Source organism: Microtus pennsylvanicus, chromosome 4, assembly GCF_037038515.1.
Source record: "Microtus pennsylvanicus isolate mMicPen1 chromosome 4, mMicPen1.hap1, whole genome shotgun sequence".
Lineage (NCBI taxonomy): Eukaryota > Metazoa > Chordata > Mammalia > Rodentia > Cricetidae > Microtus > Microtus pennsylvanicus.
The window spans coordinates 139314919-139331995 of NC_134582.1; the positions used below are offsets into that span (position 1 = coordinate 139314919).

The following is a 17077-nucleotide window of genomic DNA, read 5'->3' on the forward strand; positions in this document are numbered from 1 at the left end:
TTTTCTTTGCCACAGCTAGGGATCAGATTGCAGGCCTTGTGTAAGACAGAGGAGCACTCTACTCCTGAACTATACTCCCAGCCCCTGGGTACTTCTGAAAGTTCTAGGCTTTCATTTTTTCCATTTCAAAAAGGAAGAAGTTCAAGAGGGAAACACTAGGTGAAAGTTGCCGTTAGTTTTAGGCTTCAATAGAGTTGACCTTGTAGCTGTAGCGGGGAGGGAAGGACTCCAAAGCCACAGCAGAGGTTCTTCCTAACCCTCCAGAAAGAGATGCATGGGGTGTGGTCTGATTTCCCCAAGACACTACATTTGGTTCTCTTAAAGCTGTGGCTAGAATGTCTATAACCTAACAGAACTCATTTCACAGATTTACTTACAAGGCTGGGGACTCTTGGTCAGCTTTAAATTTTCAGCGTAAGCTATGGCAGCAGTAGGGATTTGGAGAGTTGGGGGAGTCCCATAGTCTGATTGAGTAAGGCCCACCTACATTGCAGAGGCTTGATCTTATTGTAGTCCATAAGGGTAAATGCTGATTTACCCAAAAATCACCTCCACATAAATATCCACAATATTGTTTGACCAAGTATCTTTGCACCATAATCCCATCAATTAGACAGTAACCACCGCACTGCCTTAACCTCAACTGCAGAATGATACTCTTAGATGGTATAAAGTATTTTATGGTCTCTTACAGTGAAAATTATATATATTATAAAATTATATATTATATAATATATTTTATAAAATTATATATGCACATACATATATATTTTAATTCAACTCTCATTCATTCAGTTTTATCATTGTTGTTTAGAGTTTTGCTTTAACGATGTCTGTTTAAAATTGTCTAGAAATAACAAATTAGATATTTCTGCCATCTCTCTGAAACCCTGAAGAAATTCCTGAACACCGGCATAAATCCTATGCATTTCTCTTCCTGGATGTGGGACTTGTATAATCGGAACAGCCAGCAAGGCTTTTTCACTGGGCCTAGAATAGTCTGAAAATTCCCCAGCAAAGCAAAAGGCTGGAGATCATTAGCATAAACCTGTGTCGCATCCCTGTGGCTGTGATTCTGAGTGGATTTCTACTGCCTGTTCAGCGTGATCTCTGTTTGGCCTCCTGCTCCTTTCCATAATGTCTCCCTATCCTAAGTTTTCTGCCTGGAATTTTCCACCCTTCAGCGTCTTCTCTCTTGAGATGATTATGTAACTATTCACTTTGGTGACTAATTCCTTTTGTTACTCTCTGGACAAACTGTCTTTCCTAATCCTTTTACTTCCTGGGGCTACTGAACTCATGCTTTAGTTCTTTGTGGCTTTTTAAAGTAATTTACGCCAATTATTTAGAGTTCTGTGCTTTTAATCTTCTTAGCTGTTTTTCTTGCAGGAATTTATGGTGAGTAAAAATGCATCTCACCCTAAAAAAAAAAAAAAAAAACTGCTTCTGCTCAGCTTTATTTCATTCACCGGAAGTAAGACTTTGACAAGCTGTCTGTGGGGTTGAATCTTGGTGAGTGAAATGATATTGAGGCATAATGGGAACTGGAGAAGCATCTCGAATGTGGGCTCTAACAAATGCCATCTTGGGTCCTGCTGTATCAGAATGGGATGTGCTCCTGTTTTTAATGTTACAATCACCTCATATTCTCAAGAACACCTTTCTGACATAGTTGTATTGTTCACTTATTTGTGTGTTTGTGTTTTCTTTGTTTATCACAGTTTGCCCCTGAAGGAGTGATGCGTAATTTGTTTGTCTTAAAGATCTTTGATGACACCAAATGATGCAAGAGTCTCCAAGGGTGTTGTAGTCTGTCACTTGAGCCCTGCCAGTGGTCTTTGTAGGGGATAGCAACACCGGTGTGTGTGCAAACTACTGTTCACATTCAAGAATAGTTATTCCTCTGTCCAGTTATTATTGTAATGGCATCCTTTAAAATAGCTGTCAGCAGAGAGAACTACCTCTGTTTCTATGGGCAGTGTCCCTATTTAGATTTGCTTTTTAATCATTCAGGCTATTTGATCAGAACCCTTGGAGGCCAACTGTTTGCCTCAGAAAATCCTTAATGCCATATGAATATAAACTAGAAATGTAGTACAGTTTCCTATAAGCACAGAGCCTCTCAGCCTTAAAAAATCAGAATTGCCTATTGTCCTTGTCAATTTGCTGTTTAAGATCTAAAGTCCCTGGGACTTTAAATTTAGAGTTCCTTTGTTCTAAGCAATATAAACTAACTCTGACCAGTGTTAAACCAGGATGCTGTAGACAGTACTGGCTGCTCAGGGAGCTGAGGGAGAATTTAGGAATGTGGCTACTTTGGACCTCAGGAGGGAATGAACCTTCTTGCTGCCAGCTAAACTCTAATACTTTGCCCTCTTAAGTGTCTCTATTCATAATTCACTTTTTAAGAAACATAATGGAATGCCATCATATGCCATGCCTCTGTATTCTGTCCTTAGCGTTCTGCCCATTTACATTTCTGTGTCGTGTAGAAGGATGTTCCTTGAAAGCCAGCTTTGTGTATGAATTCCAACTTTAGCTCAGATGTGACCACTTACCAAAAAATGCCACTTCTTCTGGCATAATCTTTATGCCTAGAAAAAAATGTTAATTAGCTTAAAAAGTCGCTTTCCTACTAGGAACAAACCTTGATTTTTATTTTGTTATGTGTGGCCTTTTGGTTTTTTTTATTCTCTTTCTCTTTATATATCACTTAAATGACATTTGAACTGCTAAGCTATATTTATCAAATAGAGGCAAAAATAATAAGCAAGGCTTAACTATAACTTAGCTTTTCTTAAGTGATCAAATACCTTTAGAGTAAGTTCTAGAAAATTTATGTTCATTTTAAATTAAAACTTCTTTTAAAATTCCATCTATATAAATTGCTATACTATCATGCAATCCAATCTAATTACACAGACTTTAGTTCATAGATGATATGAAACAAAATAGAATGCTTAGAGCTATGTTTAATTTTTCCCATTTATAAAATGTATGGAACAGAGGTAGAGGCTGAAGTTTGGAAAGGATGTATTATGGGTTAATGTCCTTTTCACATGGTCTGTTGGGAAATATTGATGATGAACTTTAAGAATTCTTTAGATAATTGCCCTGGAATTTGAAAAAAAATATATAGTAAAGATGATATTCTCTAATAGTTAATATTTTGCAGGCAAGCTTTAAAGAAACTAAATTAGGACCATATTTATATCCAGTTCTACAAGTTCCAAGGGAAGCAACTGACATAGAACCAGAGCCTAGTCCCTCCCAGACTAGTCAAGAATCCTATCGCAGAAGTGACCATTTGACCAAATCCGGCCTTTTAATTTCACAGTAAAAAGTAAATGTTATCTTGAGAGAATAAAGTCTCAATTAATACTTTCCTCTGCTGGGCTCCTCAGATAAGCAGCAAGAGAGCAGCCTTCTTGGGACTCACTGAGGAGAGGACTTGACTAAGCAGGGACATCAAAGAGTGAAAACTTAAGGCCTAGATGGAGTCCCTCAGAGGCCAGGAGCAGCACATCCTAGGAGGCATCTGCATGAGGAGTATTTATGAACGCCAATGGAGAGATCGTAATCCACATTTGGTTTTGAAGTTTAGGGGAGTTATTTCTAACTAGGCGGAAATAGTAGAATGATGATCAGAGCGTTCGGCTAAACATGTTTATTATAGTTTGTAAGCTCTCTAAAGAAAAAAAACGATTCTAACTGGATGGTAATGAGGAGTGTACGATGATATGTGTGTCTCAGAAAACAAGAGGAAGTAGCTGTCGATGCTTTAATCAACATAAAGAAACATTAGCCATCAGAGGAGATAGATACATTTAAGTTTATTTAAACATTGCAGTGTGTGTGTGTACATTGAAACATCATGAGGTTTCTCATAAATGTGCATAATTTTGTGGGGTTTTATTCAGTTAAAAATAAATTTAAATTTTAAAAAGGAGCAGGTGTTAGTGCAGGTGTTGGTTTAGGTAGAGGAAGGTAAATTGAAACGTTCAGTCAGATGATTTATTTAACTAGAACAAGGTTAGCAAAGTAATTGTATATGTATTTTCAGTTCAACTTCTATGGGCATATAACCTTATAGAAAAATTCTTTGGTTCAATAGAATTTGTTCAGGTGAAGGAAGATGATGACAAACACCATTCAAATAATAAATACAAGTCAAACTATGTGATACAAATAGTTTACCATGTAGACTATCAGAAAAGGTAGAGAGCACTGTAATTGGGCAGGACAGAAGCCATCATGAAGAAAGTTAAGCCTTCAGGCAAGGCTAGCAGTTGGATAGAATTTGGATATGGAAGATAAAAACAGGAGGGCCAATCTGTATTTTGGATAGAGATCCTGATTGGGCTCCTTAAAGGTAAGGTTCAAGTACAGCGGCAGCTCTGAGGGAACAGACTTCTGATGTGAATTTGTAAGAACATAGCAGCTAGAATCTCTTACATGAGTGGTTAATGCAGGAAACCATCTCCTCTCTCCTCTCTAGGTGTGTCTGCACAGCTCAGCAGCACCCGGCACCGCCTCAACACCTCCGTAGGAACGCCATTTTGGATGGCTCCTGAGGTCAGAGAGTTTTGAAGGAGACAAGTTCTCCTTTTCACACGTGCTTTTTCTCCCTAAATGTGCTGGAACATACCACAAAAAAGGTTTTCTCTGTTGTTTTAATGTGGGGTTTGTATGTGAGCAAGAAGGAACAAGGGGAATTCTGGGTAAACTTGCTGTGAAGGAATGCGTGAATAAATTGAAAGATGAGCAAGCAAATCGGGTGAGGTAAAGAGATTGCTTAAAGGCTTAATTTTTCTTGAAATTTACTTTTATTTGTCAAGCATATATCTGTAGTCTGGATATTTGCATGCTGTTTTATTTTTACTCTTTATTGCTATTACTACGTGTCCTTTATTATCCTTTGGTGCTTTGATATCGGGTCTCTGTATCCTCTTCCTTCATTCTTCTGAAGGCTAGCATTGCCTCTAAAAGTGGCCTCAATCCTAGCTCACCTCAGACAGGACTCTGACCCGGTAAACACTTAGCATCTTCAGAAACAGTGTGAAGCGGGTTTCTGTTTGCCGGGGAAAGCCATTACTTTCCTGTTGGATCCTACAACGCCCAAATCTGGATAAGGCATCTGGTTCTCTATTAACTCAAACAAGTCTCCAACAGATCAAAGCCCTATGCTAGTTCCCAGGTTGTTTCAGCTAAGCTGCCCTCCTCCCACAACATAACCCCTTTAATTAGCAAGACCCCCCTCCCCATACACACACCATTTTTGCTATCTTCTCTGCTCCTGAGAGATAGCCATGACAGTCTTCAGTCTGATGCTCTTCGTCTGTCCTTTCCCTCTGCTCTTATCTCTGCCCCACCCCATCACACACACACACACACACACACACACACGCAAGCACACACACACACAAGCACACACACACACACACCAAAAGATAACCTTGGCAGATTGATCCCCATTAACCTTTCTTTCTACCCATGGAGCAGTCTAGCTCTGTGGTTCACTATGCCCTCACTTACATCCCACTATTTGGCTACATTTTGTTTTTAAATAATATTCAACATTTTAAGAAAACCCTTGACCTTGTTAGATTAGATTCAGGTCCGTCAACCTATGTGATGAGTTCTTATGTTAAATCACCAGCCTAGGAACTAAGTGCAACTGTAGTAGACTTTTTTCACTATTACCTTAGGGGACTGGTAGATAAACTCCTAAAGCATCTGAAAGTTCATGAATTAAACCTTCTCCCAACAGCCCTTATTTAATGTTTTTAATCTTTTTAATTATATTGATCAATAAAGAGCACTTAGTTTTGAAAACACTCTTTGTATCTATTGGGAAAGCTTTGCTATTTATATATGATGTTCAGGCAGCAAAGGGAGAAGTTGTTCAAATGCTACATTAATACTGCAAAATCTTCCAATTAAATTTGTTTGGAAATGAAATCCTGGTATGCTATTTCTGTTTAACTATTAATTCAGTTATTACTTATTTTTGAAAAGTTAAAAAATAACATATAGGAAAAGGATACAATTTTAATAAGTGTTTTTGAAGCTCCAATAAATTAAAATCCTTTTAACTGGGACCACATCTGTGAAGAAATGAAGTCATAGTCATGCAAAAGCCAGCACAAAAGTCAATGAAAAAATCTGAAATAAGAGCCTCTTCAGAATTTGTTCTGATAAAACATCAGTATTTTTAAATTTTACAAAAGTGAGAAGTCAATAAAAATGTAATTCTGTGCCAAATATTGTACTTTATTTACATATATTCATACTTGAAGCATAAGATGATTGTAGTGTTATATGAGAAACATTTAGGCTTTATATTTTATGTTAGTTTGTAGTTACAAAATCACAATTATACATTTGCTTGCTTGCCTGTAGTAGAAGCAGTCCTTTACATGTGACTGCTAGTCACCGTTTTTGTTGTCATTACGTTGTGCCTGTTCTCTTCTCTCTGTTATATGTGCTCTCTGATCCTGAAGAGCACGCTCTGAATAACAGCTTTCTACCTGCATGTTATCCCACATGCCCCATGTTGTTAGTAATAGCGTTTCTGCTGATCTGGAGATGCTGCTCTGTGCAGAACACTTACCTGGCATGCATGAGGCCCTGTGTCCAGGGAACCGGGGTAGTCAAAACATTTAATGACACATTTATAAGAATTAGAAGGAAACAGGTAAACACATACAATATGCTCATCATTAAAAAACGTCATGGTGTTTTCAAAATTAACCACTTGGAAAGTGAAATTCTTGGTTAACATTTCAAATTTTAATTCTATTTTAAAGACAGCACGCTTTGCCGTTTTCTCATCTTCCTATCATCTATCCTCCATCAAGTATTCATCTTTCTATCATCTGTCACTTACCCACATATCACCTATCAATATTTACCTTTTAAAAAGGGCACTGATATGTTTATATTCAGATATTCACTGTTATGGCTTTCAGTGCCAGCTCTAAGGGGACTCATTTGTCAGGAAGAAGTAGTCTTTCCCGAACAGTGTATATGAAAGATGCCAACTCAACTCTTGAAGCCCACACAGAAATTTTTTTAAATTTTTTTTCACAGGGATTTTTTTGATGTTTGCTGGATTCACCAATGAGAAATGTCCCACAGAGACTTCCATACTGTAGTTAAGTGGTGAGGCTTTAAGCTACCATCACCCTCAAAATTAATTTCTGTCTTGTGAGATGACATTCACAAAATTTGAAACTTTTTAAAAATAATGGTTTCCAACAGCCAGTAAGATGGCTCAGCAAGTAAAAGAGCTTGTCATGAAGCATGATGACCTGAGTTTAAACTGTGGAACCCACATGGCAAAAGGAGAAAAGTTCTGCAAGTTGTCTTCTGAACTTCATACATGCATGGTCTCTCTCTCTCTCTCTCTCTCTCTCTCTCTCTCTCTCTCTCTCTCTCTCTCTCTCTCTCTTTCTCTCTCTCTTTCTCTCTCTCTTTCTCTCTCTCTCTCTCTCTCTCTCTCTCTCTCTCTCTCTCTTTCTCTCTCTCTCTCTCACACACACACACACATACTAAATAATGCTTAAAAATAGTGGTTATTTTAAGTATTTGTCCTCATTCCCATAGATAACTGTAGTTCTTAGTCCTTATCAAGGAACTTTCTCTTGCAACAGACAGGGAGACCATTACAGAAAAGCATACCAATCAAAATGCATAGTTACGGAGTCCAGACCCTTTGGGTACATCTACTAAAACACTCCTGCACCTGAGGCTCAGAGATTATTGCAGATGACTGGGTGTAAAGATTGTAAGAGCCAGAGGTGTAGTCGGAGACTACTTATTTGTTCCTAGCTTCACAGACTCAAAATAATCACGCAAACACTGTTTTAATTAAATCACTCTTGGCTTATTAGCTTTAGCTTCTCATTGGATAGCTCTTACCTCTTAAATTAACCCATTTCTATTAATCTGTGGCTTTCTGGCAAGGTTCTGGCACATCTGTATCCTGTGGGTGGCTACATGACTTATTTACTCTGCCTTCTTTCTCCAAGCATTCAGTTTAGTTTCACAGCCTAGCTATATTCTGCTAAGCCACTGGCTGAAACAGCTTTATTCATCAATCAATAAAAGCAACACATAGACAGAAGGATTTCCCACACCACAGAGGAACAGGGATTTTGCTGTGAGATTGTGCCTCTAGTAATTTCAGAGCCTCCACCCAATCTCTCACCAGCATGACTGCCTAACATGAGCTGAACAAGGATAACAATAGACATGCAAAAGTGGATGGCAGGGCCTCCACAAGTGCTCAAACCCACACAAAGAACTGCAGGCAACTAAGGAATGCTGGGAGCAGGAGAAATAGTCTTACCCAGAAAGAGCACAGCAATTGGTTATCTAAAACCCTAAACACATTCATACATGTAACATTTTGCAGACTGAGAAGGTTGTATTTATATATTTAGGAATATATGTGTATATGCATATACATATGTGCATGTAAAAATAGTTAACAGAAAAATAGGGCCATGAATCTAAAAGAGAACAAGGAAAGTTATATGGGACTGTTTGGAGGTGGGGAGGGAAGGGGAAAATGATGTAATTATACTATAATCTCAAAAATAAAAGAAATAATAATAATGAATGTTTTTCACCATGTGAAGCTGAATTTCCCTTCTGTAATCATTAATGCTAACAATGAGCATTTGTACCAGTGTTTTCAGTCTGTGGGTTGTGACCCCTTTCGGGACTGTAAACAGAGACTGCATGTTCATTTCTCAGCTATCCAGATGTGAATAATCACGCAAAAACTGTGTTAATTACAACACTGTTTGGCTGATGGCTCAGGCATACTTCTAGCTAGTTCTTACACCTTAAATTAACCAATTTCTATAAATCTATGTATCACCATGAGGTTGTGGCATACTGGTAAGGTTCCAGTGCCTTTCTCCTTCGGCAGCTACATGGGGTCTCCTTGACTCTGCCTGCTCTTTCTACATCACTGTTCAGATTTCCCACCTGGCTTTATTCTGCCTGCCATAGGCCAAAGCATCTTCTTTATTAACCAATGGTAATAAAACACATTCACAAGATACAGAGGGAAGCGCCACATCAGGGAATGACAGATCAGATATTCTGCATACCAGATATTTGCATTACAATCCATAACAGTAACAAAATTACAGTTATGAAGTAGCAATGAAATGATTTTATGATTGGGGGTCAGCACAACATGAGAAAATGTATTAAGGGATCACAGAATTAGCAAGGTTGAGAGCTACTGATTTATAGGCTTCTTACACATTTAGAAGTGTTATGAAGGAAATTTTATTACAATATTGCAAAACCATTCTCCTCCACTTATTCTTTTGACTGTCACATTTGGTTAGTGGCAGTTGACTGCAATTTGAAAATCTAGTGTGATTCCATAAGCCATTGTACCTTTCCATTGGTGTTTATTTTTATTGAGTTGACTTTTTTCTTATTAATGGTTTAAGCCATTTGCATTCTTCCAAATTTTTCTCATTCATCCCAGGGTGCTTTTGCATTCTAATTGCCAGTAAGGTTAAAGGCTATTTAATTAAACTGCCCTTAAGTTGATTTCCCTTGATTCCTTCACTTTCAGTTCTCTGGGATCTATTTTTCTTTGCTGCTGGGTGGCTGCCACCTACCCTCTTCAGCTGTTTATTAAACAAATATCTGACAGTCATTAGCTGTGTGTTTGATCCCATTCCACACAGGACACCATTCCTTTCTTCTTTCTGATATAGTTTCTAAACTATTTCTTCTCATAGGCCCTTTCTTCATACATTTGCAAACCTGCTATTTTATTATCTATGCTCAGAATAAAAATATTATTATTTATATGATTCCTTTTCCTTCTAAATTATTGCTTTTTATCTTTAACTGTCTTTCAACTTAACCAGTTTAATCACTTGGACTTTTCTCTGAACATTTTGCTGCTCGCTTGTTGAAACCTTGACACTTTCCTTTTCTGCTTTTGTCATCTAGGTGATTGCATGTGAACAGCAATTAGATACCACTTATGATGCTAGATGTGACACATGGTCCCTGGGTATCACAGCTATTGAACTTGGTGATGGAGACCCTCCACTGGCTGAGCTGCATCCCATGAGAGCACTCTTCAAAATACCAAGGTCTGGTAACCAGCAGGTTCAAGATTTGTGACCTATTTTCTTTCTTTTTCTTGTGACTGACTTCTCATCATGGAAATATTCAGAAGTGTTCTGGAAAATTTAAAGACAAAGTCCCATGTAACCTAAGCTGTCTTTGAATTCACTATATAGCTAAAGCTGACCTTAAATTTCAGATCTTCTTGCTTCATCTCCACTGGTGGGCTTACAGATATACACTACGATGACCACCTTAAAGGTGTAGCCTTAGCTACCCTTGAACTAACCATCTGGTCTTTTTATCTTCAATATATTCCCACCAGCTTGTACCACTACAGCTGGCTAATTTCTCTATTATTTTAAGCATATGCTGGTAAGTTCTAGATGTCTCAGAAAACCAACATGAAAAAACTGTCCATCTTAAAATAGGTGAGCTATTCTTAAAGATCGTAAAGATTTTTTCTGATTCCTTAATTCTAAGGAAAACACACACAGAGCTTGTATTGTCAGGGGTACAGAGAGAGTGGTACATGATAGTCGATAATTATGCACTCTATTAATCAAAGGTTATGATTTCAACACGTGAAGCCATACCAGGAGTAGGAGGTGGGGCACTGAATGCTGTAGTCCTAAGGAAATAATGCCGCCATAATTGTTCATTCTCAAGGGGATCCCTTTGGAACTGTTTATGTATAATTAAATGTTTCTAGCAACACACATTACAAGTTGTTTATTACTTTGGAATTTCCTGTGTAGTAACTCTGAATTATGATATTTACATCATTCTGCCTTTTCAATATCCAGTATCTCAAGTTTTATAAAACGTGCTGCTTTTTTGGCATGGGGTAGAAACAAATTAGAAGAACGAGAAAAATCCTCTGTATACAGCTTAAAACATTTCATTAAAATTTCAAATATAGCAGAAATACGTTTTTTCTAACTTCTGTAGTCATTCAGCATATAAGGTGAAACTATATATGCCCAAGGCCACTTTAATTTTGTTATAAACCACCATGTTTAACTCCATGTTGTCATCTTGATAATAAGAATACAAACAGGAAGAATGGCAACCACTGATCTGTCGTGCCAGGGTGACACTTAGTCTACTGAGTGTTCTGCAAAGTGCTTCGTGCTAATTGTTTCCTGTTATTTCTACTGCTAGTGTGGCTTTAAAATGGAACCCTGAGAACACTGGTAGAAGAAATATATTGAAATGGGGAATCTGAAAGCCTACAGTTTTGGGTATTGTGAAATTATCAAACCTCGCTATACACAAAGCAATTCAGTATAGCTCACCACAAAAATTATCAGTGGACAAGAAACAAAATAAAATTATTGACTGAAGAAAAGCAATCTTTTAAAAGTGCAGTTCAGCAATCTTGGTCCTTGGAACTGAAAGGCGCGTTGATGTGATCCCGTTACGTGCATAGCTGCGGTTGGCGTTAATGAGCCTGTACCGACTGTACATTAATTTCATTACAAGCTGTTTAAGGAGCAATGCAGGACTAAAGACAAAGTGTTTTCATCCCCTGATGGAAACAAAGAGCTGTTAGAATTAACATAAAGCGGCACTTCAGCAAATTTAGCCATCATGGTTGATCAATGTTGCTTGATTACGGAGTCACAGCAGCCTCACTGTCAAGTGCTGCTCCTTTGTGTGCACAGATGCACCAAAAAGGAAAGATTTGTTCAGCTTAAAAGACAAAAGGAATTAATAGCAAAATCTTTTAAGTGGCATTCAGAGCTCTGTCGCTAATGGTATTTTCCAGTTCTTTGCTTTTGTCACATCCAAACTCGTGCTTTCTGCCATGTTTCTAGAAACAAAGGAACAGCTCCGAGAGGTATTCTTCCATTCTTGCTGCAGCTTGCTACCTGTCCCAGTCCTCTGTGCACCATGGTTGTTCCTCGGGGATTTCTGTAGAACTCAGAGAGAAAACTCTTTCCCCTAGTATTTGATAAATATTGGCATTTTCTCCTAGGGATTTCAGGTAAAAGCCAGATGAGTCTTTAGGAGAAAATAATAAGCATAGCAGGAAAATGGGTTATACATTAAATGCTTTCAGAGAAACTAGGAAGCTGTCATTTTATATAAAGAATGATTAATAGCTAATTATCTTTCTTGGAAATGAGAAAGGGGGCAATCTTTGATGGTACAGGCAGAACCTGGGACCACAGTAATTCCTTGATCTCAGGCTGCTTTTCATATTTCATCACCTGATCAATGTCCAACTTCCAACCTTGATTCTTATTTTCCAGGAATCCTCCCCCTAAACTAAGGCAGCCGGAGCTATGGTCAGCAGAGTTCAATGACTTCATTAGCAAGTGAGTAGCAATAGAGTCTGAAATAAAACTGAAGCAATACCAGCCTTCTGTGGCTTTGAATGCTGTGAACAGAGGCCATTGGCATCTGAATCCTCCTCTTATTTCTTAACTGTTAAGCAGCTCCAAGGGTCTCCAGAAGTCTCTACCATTTCCTGAGAGAGAGAGAGAGAGAGAGAGAGAGAGAGAGAGAGAGAGAGAGAGAGAGAGAGAGAGAGAAGAGAGGGAAAGAGAGAGGGGAAAACAGAAAGAAAGAGAGAGAGAAAGAAAGGGAGAGAGAAAGAGACAGAGACAGAGAAAGGAGAGAGGGAGGGAGGGAAAACAGAAAGAAAAGAGAGAGGGAAAGAAAGAAAGAGAGAGGAGGATCTTTATTATCTGCTAAGGGTTCAAGGAATTTACTCCTGCTTAAATAATGATCTCTGGGTCAAGTTCATTCACCTCTCTGTAAGCAGGCTTCCAAGGACCCTTTATCATCCAGAAACACGTTCATCTGTCCAATGCCTTTGTGGCATTGCCCTCTGCTTCTCCCACCTGCTCATGTCTACTACCTATGCAGTCAGTTATTTAACCCTTCATTTGTCTGCATCACTGATTCTTACTGTACAGCCAGGGATATTTCATTGTAATCAGTGCATCTTCAGATGCATCTTATGCATTTGAAATTTAGAGAACAATGTCATTTGATAGCTATTTAAAAGAAGTGATTTGTCTCTACACAATTAAAAGTGGATCAGCCATTTAGAAAAATCACACCCACTGACGTTTTCCATGATTTTTAGGGTTCTTACCTTAAAGAAAGAAGGTAAGCAATGACTCCTTGTTGTGAATGGGAGGAAGGATGATGATTTGATGTGCTAATCCACTCTGCAGATGCAGCCAGGGCACATGGCTGTTGCTGGAGTTCCTGCCAATAAATCCATGTATTCTTCTAAAGATGAGAGACTCAAACTGCAAGCTTGTACAATCACTCTGGAAATCACTATGGCAGTTTCTCAGAAAATTGGGAATCAACCTACCTCAGGATCCAGCAATACCACTCTTGGGCATATTCCCAAAGGATGTTCAATCATACCACAAGGACCTCTGTTCAGTTATGTCCATAGCAGTATTTTTTGTAAAAAACAGAACCTGGAAACAGCTTAGATACCCCTCAACCGAAAAATGGATAAAGGGACCCTAAGAAAAACATATATAGATTCACCTAGAAAGGAGAATAGACAAGATCACCTGACAAAATTAGGAGCATGGGGGGAAGCAAGGGCAGAAGGGGAAGAGGAAGGGAGAACAGGATTGGGGAGGAGAACTTGAGGGAATGGAATAGTCGAGATGGAGGAAGGACAGAGATGAGAGCAAGGAAAGAGATACTTTAATTGAGGGAGTTCTTATAGGGTTAGCAAGAAACCTGACACTAGAGAAATTCCCAGGAATACACAAAGATGACTCCAGCTAAGACCCTAAGCAAAAGAGGAGAGGGTGCCCAAACTGACCTTGCCCTATAGTCAGACTGATAAATATCTTAAATATCACCATAGAACCTTCATCCAGCAACTGATGGAAACAGAGACAGAGACACACATCAGAGAACTTGACTGAGCTCCCAAAGTTCAGTTTAAGAGTGGGAGGAGTGAGAATATGAGCAAAGAAGTCAAGACCATGAGGAAGTCACCCACTGAAACAGCTTACCTGAGCTAATGGGAGCTCACCAACTCTGGCTGGACAAGAAAAGAACCAGCATAAGATCAAGCTAGACCCTCTGAATGTGGGTGACAGTTGTATGGTTGATAACTTTTAAAAGTTTCCATGCCCAAGGTACCATAAGCGTTTGCTCTGCATGCCATCCTATCATTCCTCACGTCTCTGGGGAAGCCACTGATACGGCTGATATGTCCCACAGTGATCATCCTGTCTTCAAGTGTCTTTGATTCAGATGTTCGGTGGATCTCAGCTTGACTGACTCATTTCTCAGTTTCCGCCTGAGACTCACTTCCCATCTTTCCCGGGTGATTAGTATTCCATCCTATGTGCTGTTCTGTGCCTCTCCCAGTGGTGACACTTCCAGTTTTATTGGGCTTACCATTTCTGATGTCCTTCTGTCTCGCTGGACAATAAGCAGCCTAGAACACGGTCGCCTTCCCTGTCACTGCTACTTTTGAGTCTAGCAGAGCCAGATAGGCATCGGCTATTTGGCAAAGCCGAGCTTGAATAAAATAATCTGTCACTATTCTTAGTACATACGCAAAAGTGCTATAGATGTAAAAACTGCTTCTCTCTGTTAAATCAAATGAAGCCGAAGAGCACCTGTGATAGTTTCTAGACAGCACCAACCTCATTCCATAGCATATTTTAGCATCCCTAGGGAAGGCTTTTGGTTAGCCTAATGAAATAAGTTGTCAGATTATCAATTTGGGAGAGAATCAGTGACGCTGATTACTGATGGCACTGACTGAGACAAGAACTGGGTGGCAGCTGCTGCTCCTCCTCCCCTTTGCTGTCACCCCCTCCTTCTCCTCTTCAAACTCTTGCTCCCCCTTTCTCTTCCTCCTCCTGTTCCTCCTCCTTCCCTCCTCCTCTTCCTTTCCTTCTAGTTTTGAGGCACTGCAGTTGAATTTAGGGCCTCATGTGTCCTAAGAAAATGCTCCTCCACTGAACTACATTCCCCAGTCCTTTTTGTACTGTATTTTTTTGTTTGTATGTTTTAATTTGAGATAGTGTTTGAGTTACCCAGTATGGTCTTCAACTCTGTAGCCTGACTGAAGTCCTGTGATTTTGATCCTATACTATCAGACCCAGCTTCTGTTTGCTCGTTTTTTCTTATTGATTTATTTTGATATCCACAAATAATGGTCCAATTTTTCACCATGGAGATACTATATGTCAGGGTCAAGAGATTTTAGAGCACATTGAGCCATTCATGTGGTGCTTGTATCCTTCATGAACAGTACGCTTTCAGTACAATGCATCCTACCTTGACAAGCACCAGAGTGTCACTGACCTGGAATCTTCTCTACCAAATAATCAAGGGATTTTAGCCCTCAGTGACCACTAAAAACTGGTCAAATCCTTCTTACAAATATTTGAAGACAGCTGCCAAGGCTGAATAAACATTCCATGTTTATTCAAATGCTTTTGTGTGTGTGTGATACCATCACAGGCAAGAACATTTAACTAGCCTTGTCCTTCCTCATGAATATTCCATGGTTGATCCTGTCCACAGGTGTATTATTTACTCACTGAAATATCTGCCACATGACCTCCTGAAATACCTACTGGCATGAAATCTAAGAAAATTTAATTTTCTTAGCAGCTTAACTTTCTATTGAGTTACCAGAAATCTATTGATTAAAAAGTCTTAAATCCATGGTGAAATGAAACTTAAGAGTTTATGTTAATTTTATATAAACATTAAGGCTTCCAATCTTGAATGACGTGGAAAGGAGACTTTGGAATGGAGACAGAGTTTGATTATCACTATGCGTTGCTGGGAAATGAAGAAAGTGGTATTGGGTAACCTGGGGCATCACTACAGTATGATCCCTTACAGACATGGGCATTGTTGTAAACATGTATCACATTGCCATCTCATGTTTTTGAAATGTGTTTTGAATTGACATTCGTGAGAAGCATCAAGTCTGAATAGAAGTTTTTAAAAATCTGAATGATAATTTCAAAACTCTAACTTCTTTAATAGTAATATATTCCTTTTTGCCAATACAGATGCCTGACCAAAGATTATGAAAAGCGTCCGACAGTGTCGGACCTTCTGAAGCATCAATTCATTACTCAGATCGAGGGCAAAGATGCAATGCTACAAAAACAACTAATGGAATTCATTGACGTTCATCAGTCCTTGGGAAGCACAGAGAAGGCCAGGTAACTAAGCCGCATCTCAGGTTTTAAAAGCAAAGTGTCTTAAGATTCCATAAAGGTTTGCTGTGCAATAATTGCTACAATAAAAGAACTCATACGGTCTCAGCATGACTTGAATTTAATGGGATATTTGCATGGAAAGCAAATGTCACTTGTGGAGTCCAGGTCCCATCCCCCTTACTGTTGAAAATTCTGGCAGCATTTTTAAATGACTTTATCAGAACAAAAATCATAATTTATAACAAATAAATGGTGCTAACATATATGTTGGTATTGCTTTCATTTATTTCCTGTTTTCTGCAAACTTGGGTATCTTAGATGGGAAGGGGAATGTTGGGAAATGGGATGGATATGGGAAGTGTCTGTCATCAGCCAACACCTGACTTAACAAATCACCCAAAGCTTGTTCAATTGTTCTGACTGTTCATGTGTGCAATGAGCATGTCTGAGATAGAGTCCCCAAACACTGGGGAACAGTTTTTCCAACTGTTAAATTTGTCAGTGTTAAATGCATACTAAATTATGAAAAACCTGAATTATATCTAAGTTTTACAACTGAATATAATGTTTAAAAATATTCAATTACCTCAGTTAACGGGCATAGATAAAAGTCACTCATGCATAACTTGTGCTCTTCAAAACAATGCAAGTCAAGTAATAAGGAAAAACAACAGTGAAATATATGAGAGCCGGGATGAAAGCAAAGGGGCTGGCTTAGACATAGAGTAAATATTATTTAAAGTATGATTTACATTCTTTAGGAGATATAACGCAGC

At 38.7% G+C, this 17077-nt stretch overlaps 1 protein-coding gene across 1 annotated transcript in view; it reads left to right on the top strand.

The window, feature by feature from the left end:
* The window catches only part of Myo3a (myosin IIIA), a 195238-nt gene that overhangs the window by 39823 nt on the left and 138338 nt on the right, over positions 1-17077 (top strand). Inside the window, exons 5-8 of the mRNA XM_075971112.1 lie at positions 4499-4575; positions 9994-10139; positions 12372-12437; positions 16149-16304. Coding sequence (XP_075827227.1) covers positions 4499-4575; positions 9994-10139; positions 12372-12437; positions 16149-16304 — 445 coding nt within the window. The remainder of the gene's footprint in view (positions 1-4498; positions 4576-9993; positions 10140-12371; positions 12438-16148; positions 16305-17077) is intronic.